The sequence below is a fragment of the Centroberyx gerrardi genome, chromosome 14 (assembly GCF_048128805.1).
Source record: "Centroberyx gerrardi isolate f3 chromosome 14, fCenGer3.hap1.cur.20231027, whole genome shotgun sequence".
In the NCBI taxonomy this organism is placed as follows: Eukaryota; Metazoa; Chordata; class Actinopteri; order Beryciformes; family Berycidae; genus Centroberyx; species Centroberyx gerrardi.
The window spans coordinates 3,864,320-3,874,962 of record NC_136010.1 but is presented as its reverse complement, the minus strand read 5'-3'; the positions used below and the strand labels follow the sequence as shown (position 1 = coordinate 3,874,962).

General features: G+C 44.8%; 1 protein-coding gene across 1 annotated transcript in view; it reads left to right on the top strand.

The window, feature by feature from the left end:
• edem2 (ER degradation enhancer, mannosidase alpha-like 2) overlaps nucleotides 1–7,652 on the top strand; it is an 11,015-nt gene extending 3,363 nt beyond the window's left edge. Inside the window, exons 6-11 of the mRNA XM_071895882.2 lie at nucleotides 1,133–1,344; nucleotides 2,768–2,909; nucleotides 4,567–4,691; nucleotides 4,930–5,074; nucleotides 5,687–5,808; nucleotides 6,190–7,652. Coding sequence (XP_071751983.2) covers nucleotides 1,133–1,344; nucleotides 2,768–2,909; nucleotides 4,567–4,691; nucleotides 4,930–5,074; nucleotides 5,687–5,808; nucleotides 6,190–6,672 — 1,229 coding nt within the window. The 3' untranslated portion in view covers nucleotides 6,673–7,652. The remainder of the gene's footprint in view (nucleotides 1–1,132; nucleotides 1,345–2,767; nucleotides 2,910–4,566; nucleotides 4,692–4,929; nucleotides 5,075–5,686; nucleotides 5,809–6,189) is intronic.
• The last annotated feature ends 2,991 nt before the right edge of the window (nucleotides 7,653–10,643 follow it).

The window sequence follows — 10,643 nt, the reverse complement described above, 5'->3', positions numbered from 1 at the left end:
TATTCGGCTCTCGACCGCCATGAAAACCAGAATATAAACTACTGACCAAGATCAGATGCAGCTGGAGTTTGTAGCGTTTGGATGAGGCCATGAAAATAAACTGAAAACTGACATTTAACGTTAAGTTTGTGAACAGATTCAACAGCAGATCCTGCTTTTAAGGCAATAAAGCAGCAACTGGTCTGTCGTCATTTTGCATTTCTATTCTTGGTTTGCACTAAAATCAGTATTTAAAAATAAAAGTAGATCCGGTCTCCCAAACAGGAACTATCTCTCCTAAATGGTATCCCTCCGCTATGTTCTCTTCTATCTATTTGGTGAAATTCTGTTCTAAAGCGTCGGACCGACAGTCAGCTGAAACTCACAGCAGCAGGATCTGATGTTGAATCTGTTCACCAACGTGTTCGATGTCAGTTTCCATTCAAATGAATGGGAAGTAAAAATCTGAACGCTACAAACTGGTCCAGCTGCATCTGATCTTGGTCAGTAGTTTATATTCTGGTTGGTCGAGAGCCGAATAACCCCCATGTTAAAACTAAGTGGAATATTGCTTTAAAGAGTAGCTAAACCCTCGACCACTTTTGTGGGTTTGCTGCCATCTGCTGGTTAAAATCGTGCTATTGCAATTACCATCTGCTATTGGCTGATCAGTGATTAACTACCGCATTTAAGACAATTATTGAATAGAGACATTTCGAATTAAAAATGAAGAATTAAACATTGATCGGTGGACGCTTATTCACTGCACTGTACAGAGGAAGATTCTGACTGAACTCCTAGAACCGAATGTGTTGTAGCTTGTGGTGCTTTGTAGTATTTCAGTGTTTTATCTGACAATTGGAAAACCATGAGATCTATTTAACTGCAGCATGTAAATAAAATGTTCTCACCCTGCGCATTCAAAAGCCTAGACCTTTCATTGATGAAACAACGATTGCTACAACATGATGCTAATCGTAGCTCCGTTCGGTTCCACTAGCCAAATGCTAAAGAGTGGGACCCGCCCTCGTCCTCAACCCCGCCCCCGCCCCGCCCCGTCACAGGAAGCTGCATCTCATCTGACACAGTGTGTTATAGATTAGTTTAGTCTGATGATCGCAGCCTTACTGAAACACGATGTAAACCCGTCCAGCCTTCCAGACGCCCAGCGGCATGCCGTACGGGACGGTCAACCTGCTGCGTGGCGTCAGTCCCACCGAGACGCCGGTCACCTGCACCGCCGGCGTCGGGACGTTCATCCTGGAGTTCGCCACGCTGAGCCGGCTGACCGGTGACACGGTGTTCGAGAACGTGGCCCGCCGCGCCCTGCGGGCCCTGTGGAACACCAGATCTGATATTGGACTGGTAATCCTGTCTGTCTGTCTGTCTGTCTGTCTGTCTGTCTGTCTGTCTGTCTGTGTGTCTGTCTGCCTGTCTGCCTGTCTGTCTGTCTGCCTGTCTGTCTGTCTGCCTGTCTGTCTGTCTGCCTGTCTGCCTGTCTGTCTGTCTGTCTGTCTGTCTGTCTGTCTGTGTGTCTGTCTGCCTGTCTGTCTGTCTGTCTGTCTGTCTGTCTGTCTGTCTGTCTGTGTGTCTGTCTGCCTGTCTGCCTGTCTGTCTGTCTGCCTGTCTGTCTGTCTGCCTGTCTGTCTGTCTGCCTGTCTGCCTGTCTGTCTGTCTGTCTGTCTGTCTGTCTGTCTGTGTGTCTGTCTGCCTGTCTGTCTGTCTGTCTGTCTGTCTGTCTGTCTGTCTGTCTGTGTGTCTGTCTGCCTGTCTGCCTGTCTGTCTGTCTGCCTGTCTGTCTGTCTGCCTGTCTGTCTGTCTGCCTGTCTGCCTGTCTGTCTGTCTGTCTGTCTGTCTGTCTGTCTGTGTGTCTGTCTGCCTGTCTGTCTGTCTGTCTGTCTGTCTGTCTGTCTGTCTGTCTGTCTGTCTGCCTGTCTGTCTGTCTGTCTGTCTGTCTGTCTGCCTGTCTGTCTGTCTGTCTGTCTGTCTGTCTGTCTGTCTGTCTGTCTGTCTGTCTGTCTGTCTGTCTGTCTGTCTGTCTGTCTGTCTGTCACTGTTAAAGAATAGGTTCATCGATTTTGTTCCTATATATAATGAGTCTCTTCATCCCTGCAGTACTTGGACCCACAGACAACATTGTCTCCAGAGTCAGCTGTCAGTTGAAACAGCGAGTCTGTGGCTCCACAGGGAGTTGAGAGGAAACAGAAAAGTTGCAAAGTAGATCAATTAAAATTAGCTCTGATTTCATGACACAGTTCCTCCACCTTTGACTAATCAGGAAATGACATTACACACTATTTTTCTCTGACAAACCTCATTTGGACTCATTGTTAACAGCAAGAGGCAGCGGAGTTCGCTGGAAGAGACTCAGTATATATCAGAACTTATCCTCTAAATGTTTAAGAATGTAGCCCGTTTTTTCTTTAATACAATATTGGGTGTCTAATCTGTCTGTCTCTTTACTGGTTTGTCTCTCTCTCTCTCTCTCTCTCTCTCTCTCTCTCTCTCTCTCTCTCTCTCTCTCTCTCTCTCTCTCTCTCTCTCTCTCTCTCTCTCTCTCTCTCTCTCTCTCTCTCTCTCTCTCTCTCTCTCTCTCTCTTTCTCTCAGTAGGTAACCATACAAGCATCTAGTCTAAGAAATGAAATGCCTGTATCTCTCTAACTTCCCTGTCTACCTGTCTCTCCCGCTCTAGACAACTAACCATATCAACATCTTTTCTAAGGAAGCCTGTCTCTCTCTCTCTATCTCGCTCTCTCTCTCTGTCTCTCTACCTGTCTCTCCCTCCAGGTGGGTAACCATATCGACATCCTGTCTAAGAAGTGGGTGGCCCAGGACGCAGGTATCGGAGCGGGGGTCGACTCCTACTTTGAGTATCTGGTGAAAGGAGCCATCCTGCTGCAGGATGAGGAGCTGCTGAACATGTTCCTGGGTAATTCTCCATCTCCGGTGTCGGAAGCTGAAGTGTCTGATGCCGCCTTTAGACCTGCATTAACCTGGTGATCGCATTGTGATCGCATTGTGATCGCATTGTGATCGCATTGTGATCGGATAGAGCAAAAACATCCAGGTGTAAATGCGCTCAAGACGCATTGAAGATCCGATCATCCAAACCAGCTCCGGAGGTCAGAGAAGCGTTTGACCACATTTTAACAAAGCAGTGTGAATTCAATGCGTCTTCAGTCTACATGCATAATGGAAGTAGGGCTGCAACTAACGATTATTTTCATTATTTATTTATCTCCTGATTACTTTTTCGATTAATCATTTAGTCTATAAAATGTCAAAAATCAGACAGATGCCCATCACAAGTTCCCAGAGCCCAAAGTGATTCTTAAAATGTCTCACTTAGTCTGAGCAGCAGCCAAGAAAACCCAAAGTATTCTTTTTAGAATGATATGAAATGGAGAAAAGCAGCAAATCTTAGCGATTAATCGACTAGGGCTGAACAATTGATCGAAATTTTATCGAAATCGCAATATGGCCTACTGCAATTTTCAAATCAATATTTGTTAAAGGTGAAATGTGCGTCAAAATACCATTTTAAATGAAATCTTGTCGTGCTGCAGAGATGTCCTGGCCTACACATCATGTTCTACAGACTTAAGAAAACATCTTTGTTTGGTACAGATCCCCGCAAAAATCACACCATAATCATTTTAATACGTTTTTCAATGAAAATGAGAATAATGATGTAAAAATGATCATTCCCTCTAATATCGCAAATCATATCGCAATTGCAATATCAGTCAAAATAATCGCAATTAAAACATTTTTCAAAATTGTTCAGCCCAAATCGACTGATTGTTTCAACACTAAATGGAAGTAAACTTCTTCTTCTTCTTCTTCTTGTAACAAAGTAAACTAAATAAACGAGCGGTCTTCTCCTCCGCTGCTGTACATGATATGCATGTTATCTGAGACGATCTCTTCCTCTGTTTTGAAAAATAAGAAAAACTGTGACGTGGGAAAGAGGAGTCCGGTCCCAGTGTGAATACATGAGACTCATTTTAACAGCAGGTGTGAATGTAATCCAGCTGAAAGATATCCGGACACGATCCAGATACTCATCTACTCCAGTAGAGCTGAATGAATGGAAGCAGGCTTTCCCCGGATAGATAAAAGCCACTCAGACAGAGTTCCCACGGGTCTGGAAAATCCTGGAAAGTAATTTGTTTGTTTTGTATTGAAACATCAAAGCACCCAAACTCCTCAGTCTGCCTCAGCTCTCTGGATCAACACAAAACCCTGTGATGCAGATCTGCAGGTTTAACATGAAGGACTTCACCAGGATTTCTTTACATGATGATGAATGAAATATGAGGCCTTTATGGTATCTTATTGTAATAGTGTAATATCTTACCCTAAAACATAGCTAGTTTTGAGTCCACAATAAAGATGCAATCCATGCATAATCAAATACTACAAAACACACAGACATCATAACTTCCAGTACATAATCCAGTTCAGATTTACAAAAAAGTGTGATTCCTGGTGAAGATTTGGCAGAAACCCAAGTTATGAATTCAATCAGGTCTTATACTTATAATCATGACTTATTCTAACATGTGGTGTTACTCTGTGCTCAGACTACGACCGGTCCATTCAGAACTACACCCGGTTCGATGACTGGTACCTGTGGGTCCAGATGCATAAAGGAACCGTCTCCATGCCTGTTTTCCAGTCTCTGGAGGCCTTCTGGCCCGGGCTGCAGGTAGGCTACACACACACACACACACACACACACACACACACACACACACACACACTCTGCTGGACTCTGGACACACAAACTATACATAGACACGTTAATGAAGATTGCAGACATTGTTAATTTCTGTCCTTGGGCTTCACTTTGTGTGTGTGTGTGTGCGTGTCTCTGTGTGTGTGTCTCTGTGTGTGTGTGTGTGTGTGTGTGTGTGTGTGTGTGTGTGTGTGTGTGTGTGTCCCAGTCCCTGCTGGGGAACCTGGACAGCGCAGTGAGAACCTTCCAGAACTATTACTCAGTATGGAGGCAGTTTGGAGGCCTGCCTGAGTTCTACAGTATTCCTCAGGGATACACTGTGGACAAGAGGGAGGGATACCCACTGAGACCAGGTCAGTTCACTGACTGACTGACTGACTGAGCAACTGACTAACTAACTGACTGACTAACTAGGTTACTAACCGACTAGCTGACTAACTGACAAACTGACTGAACTAATTATCTAACTAACTGACCAACTGACTGACTAACCAACTAACTGTCTAACTAGCTAGCTAACTGACTATCTAACATAACTAACTGACCAACTGATTAACTGACTGACTAACGGACCAACTGACTAACTAGCTAACTAACTAACTGACCAACTGTCTAACTGACTGACCAACTAGCTAACTGTCTAACTGATTGGCTAGCTAACTGACTAACTGACTACTTACTAACTAGTCCAGAGTTCTTCAGCGTCCCTCATGATTGCAGTGACTCTGTTTATATTCAGATTTAAAGGATTATCCGTCTAAACTAAAAGCCAACTGACTGATCTCATTTTTAACTCATAACTAACCAGCTAACTAACCAGCTAACTGACTGATGGATAACCAACAAACCAGCTGCTATGAACAAAGAAAAGTGTTGCCTATAGAGACTGATTAACCTTCCTACCTGCAGACAACTTGTGGCTGACTGTGTGTGTGTGTGTGTGTGTGTGTGTGTGTGTGTTACAGAGCTCATAGAGAGTGCGATGTACCTGTTCAGGGCGACAGGTGACCACACCTACCTCCAGCTGGGCCTGGACGCCCTGGAGTCCATAGAGAGGATCGCCAAGACGCCCTGCGGATATGCTAGTGTAAGTCTGTCTGTCTGTCTGTCTGTCTGACTGTCTGTCTGTCTGTCTGTCTGCCTGTCTGTCTACCTGTCTGTCTGTCTGTCTGTCTGTCTGTCTGTCTGTCTACCTGTCTGTCTGTCTGTCTGTCTACCTGTCTGTCTGTCTGTCTGTCTGTCTGTCTGTCTACCTGTCTGTCTGTCTGTCTGTCTGTCTGTCTGTCTGTCTGTCTGTCTACCTGTCTGTCTGTCTGTCTGTCTACCTGTCTGTCTGTCTGTCTGTCTACCTGTCTGTCTGTCTGTCTGTCTGTCTGTCTGTCTGTCTGTCATTTTTTACTGGTTGGTTACTGATTTGTCAAAGCTTTGAATATAGATAAAATATTGTTAATGTTCCTGTCCACCTCAGATTAAAGACCTGCGGGACCACCAGCTGGACAACAGGATGGAGTCCTTCTTCCTGGCCGAAACCGTCAAGTACCTCTACCTGCTCTTTGACCCCGCCCACTTCCTGCACGGCGGGGGAGCGGAGGGGGCGGAGTCCTGGGAGGAGGGCGGGGAGGGGGGGCAGTGCGTTTTAGGGGCGGGGGGGTTCATCTTCAACACCGAGGCCCACCCGCTCGACCCGGCGGCGCTGTACTGCTGCAGCCGCCACGCCCAGGAGAGGCAGGAGCTGAGGGACATCCTGCTCAGCCTATCGCAGCCCTCGGAAAAGACGGGCAGCCAATCGCAGCCGCCCTCCAGGCCGACGGAGGACCCTCCCCTTGACCAATCGGAGAGTATCGCTCTGAAACCTGGCGAGCGAAAGACCGCCCCCCTGCTGTCCTGCCCCGTTCAGCCTTTCAGCGCTCGACTCACGGTCCTGGGACAAGTGTTCTCTGATAATACCTGACATCTGGGCTCGACTCGCCCTCCTGGCTCACATGTTCACCGATAATACCCGACATCTGGGCTCGACTCGACCTCCTGGCTCACATGTTCACCGATAATACCCGACATCTGGGCTCGACTCGCCCTCCTGGCTCACATGTTCACAGATAATACCTGACATCTGGGTTCGACTCGCCCTCCTGGCTCACATGTTCACCGATAATACCCGACATCTGGGCTCGACTCGCCCTCCTGGCTCACATGTTCACCGATAATACCCGACATCTGGGCTCGACTCGCCCTCCTGGCCCACATGTTCACAGATAATACCCGACATCTGGGCTCGACTCGCCCTCCTGGCTCACATGTTCACAGATAATACCCGACATCTGGGCTCGACTCGCCCTCCTGGCTCACATGTTCACCGATAATACCCGACATCTGGGCTCGACTCGCCCTCCTGGCTCACATGTTCACAGATAATACCCGACATCTGGGCTCGACTCGCCCTCCTGGCTCACATGTTCACAGATAATACCCGACATCTGGGCTCGACTCGCCCTCCTGGCTCACATGTTCACAGATAATACCTGACATCTGGGCTCGACTCGCCCTCCTGGGTCACATGTTCGCCGATAATACCTCACATCTGGGCTCGACTCGCTGGTCTGATCTTGGTTGGTTTGAACCAAACTCGTATGTTGTCGGTTTGTGTAGCGGGGGATCGAGTGACGAGGAGGAACTGTGATGTTTGTGATTGTAGGAGGGAAAACAAGGAGAGGACGATGTCATCACCAGAGCCTGAACTGCCCCCCCTTCCCCCCCCGTTCAGCCTCTGATGACATCACTGTCCACTCCTCACTCAGAAACTCAGGTATGATGAGTGCGTTCAAGCCCACTGAGCCAATAACTGTGACCTCTGACCTCGACTCAAATGTTGCTCTGTTGACTTTGATGCTGTAATTTAAATTAAAAGTAAAATATATTTTTATTTATGACAAATTCTGTGGCCGCTGTATGATTTCATAAGAGATGATGGAGGTTTCATTTATTGTTGATTTAAGATTATTTATGCATTTTGTATCTCTTGCAAAAAAAACATGAATGCTAACCCACCTACATTCATACTGATTTCATACTAATTTCCACTCATTTACAGAGAGTTATCAGAAACACTTTGTTACTAGGAATATTAATTTCTGGTAGAATATTTAGCTCTGCCAGCAAAGAGTAGATTTGATGCAAAAATCATAGCGAAGATGATGAGATGCACGTGGCATGGTGGATAAAAAAACAGAAGGTGGTTTCTAAAAATGTGAAAAATTAACAAAAAGGTCTAAATAAATAATCTCTAGGAGTGAGGGCTGTACTGAGACTCCGCACTAATTGAAACTGATAATTTAAAGCTAAACTACCCGAAGTCGACTCACAAATAAACTGTTACACAGAGTCTTGGAGGTTGAGTGTGCAGCTGCATGCTGATCTGAAGTATTCTGCAGTTTCCAGCATCCAAGTGAAGGAAAAGCTCTCAGAGAATGAGCTCAGAAGCTGTACTAAGCTTTAATTTGATACCAGACTGAGTCTATAAAGCTGTTGAGTTTATATTTGATACCTGACCAACAGGCTCAGTGGTACATGGTGATGTTGAAGGTTCAAGTCCAATTTTCACTCTTAAATTGTTTCACCGTCAAATCTCTAGAAAACCAAACCCCTTAATTTTATCCCTGAAATGTCCTTAATTCCTATAATAACAAAGCTTTAAAAAAGTAAAGTTAGTGTCATGGGTTTATAAGGGATTTATTCATGGGTTGGTTCGTGGAGAAACTAGAAATTAAGGGATTTTTTATGCCTTTTGTGCAGGTTATTAATGAGTTATGAATGGAAAGTTCCTGTCTCCCTGAATTTTACATTAAATTAGAAAGTAAGCAGTCAAACATTAAGAGGTGTTTAAGGTGGTTTTGATGGGGTCTCCCCTATTAATAACTCCCTTAACTCATTTTAAGAGCATTTTGCATGAATTAAGAGGTGAATTAATGTAAATGTAAGGTTATTTTAAGGGATTACTGGTTCATAGAGAATACAGTTACCAACAGGCACCATCTGCTTATATGGGTAATGAAACACCACCTGGAGCCAGCAGTGTCAATATTGTGTCTATTTATATACAGTATCAGTGTCTGTATATGTAAATGCCTACAGAAGGTACAGTATGTAGTATTCAGTGTGTAACAGTACTGTGGCTGTAGTGTATTTCTTGGGAGCAGCCTATAGGGGGCAGTATGTGTCTTCACCCATCACTGAAACTCATGTACAGTTCTAACAGTGAGTTCACTGAGCCTCACTCAGCACTCATGCCCCAGTCATCACCTGAAAGCCCCTAAGGAGGTCAATAGTCCTCTGACCCCAAAATGATCATGTAAGAGAAGAGTGCCAGGAGAAGGAATAACAGAAATCACAGCTAAGAAGAGGTACAGGGTTTATTTAAGAAAAGAGTATGTTAAAGCAACTGGTGTAGGAAGACATGAGGGAGGGGGTGAGAGTCAGTCGGGAGATGGTGAATCATGGAGCTTCCTGTTCATTCTCGTAAGGACAGTAAGGGCGTTGTGGTCGGGTGGTGGAGGGGCGGATGAGTTTGGCTTCAATGCCGGAGACTGGAGTTAACAAAGTTGTTTTAGTTGCCTAACCGTGACCTTAACCCAAAACTTAACCAAGGTGTTTTAGTTACCTAAACTTAACCGTTAGCCGACCTTTAGCTGTGTTCACAGCGCGTAAAATCTGCGTTTCCGAGCTCGTGCTCATTTCACGACTTTTTATGAGATGAGATCACATGGGAATCTCCATCCGGAAGACTGGCACAGAGGCGGCACCACACCTCCAAGTGGGTATCAGAGGAGGGAGGAGGGCAAAATTTGATGAAGACGTTCATGCTATTGAAAACAGGCATCATGTCTCTGTGAGGGATATTCGCAAGATGTTTCATGGATAGAAGTGCATTTCAAATACTTAATACAAAAAATACAAATAGTTTCAAATACATTTAAAATGCCACAATTGGAGAAGATTTTTTTGAATAGTGCAAGACCTAGATACTTGCTCTGTAACTTCAGGGTGAGAAGGTTACTTGGTGGCCAAGGGGTTCTCCTCTAAAACCATGTTGTGGAATAGCCTACTTACTGAGTTCATGCTGACTTTATTTGTGATAAATCTCCACTCTCCCTAAGCACACGGACTAATGACCTATAGGCACAGACACAGATTTTCAAACAGAACGGCTGAACCAATTAAAACCTTGATTTCAGCTGCTGGGGCGGGGCATTTTCCCAAGCCAGCAATCTCGGAAAGAACTGTTTGAAGTTAGCAGGGAAGTTAGTTAGCTAGCTTACTAGCTAGCTACCTAGGCTAGACTCTGGTAGATAATGGGCCAAATATATTAAAATGTGAACCTATATCCCGCCAATTCTTGAGATCCATTCAAAATTCGACTTATTGAGTCAAATTTTTATTTTTAGCTAAAGTTTTTCTCATTTAACCATGACCAAAGCCTTTCCCAAACCTTAAAGTTGAGATGAAATGAAAAATGCCTTTTTAACCCTTTTAGATCACATCCCCGGTCATATTGTGCACCTATATACCAATATATGCCAAAAAAAATACAAAAAATCAATTTCTTTGTATTCTTATATCAAAATTCAATCATGTTTTCTTCCTGTAAAACAAAATATGCCATGTGCTTACGTAAGCATGCCCATAACCAATTTCAACCAATAATATCATGACATCTACCCATTAGCTAGCTAGCAACAGCACGGTACTCCGGTGTGTCTTCGGGTGTTATGACACGCCCACTTTTCAACGTTCAAATCAAATTCCTCCCAACGTTACGTCCCGCCTGTCTTTCCTGTTTCACTCGGAAATACGTCACGATACGGAAGTTAGATACTCTCGAAATGCCGTTTCATCTCGACTTTAACCAAGTTGTTTTAGTTTCCTAAA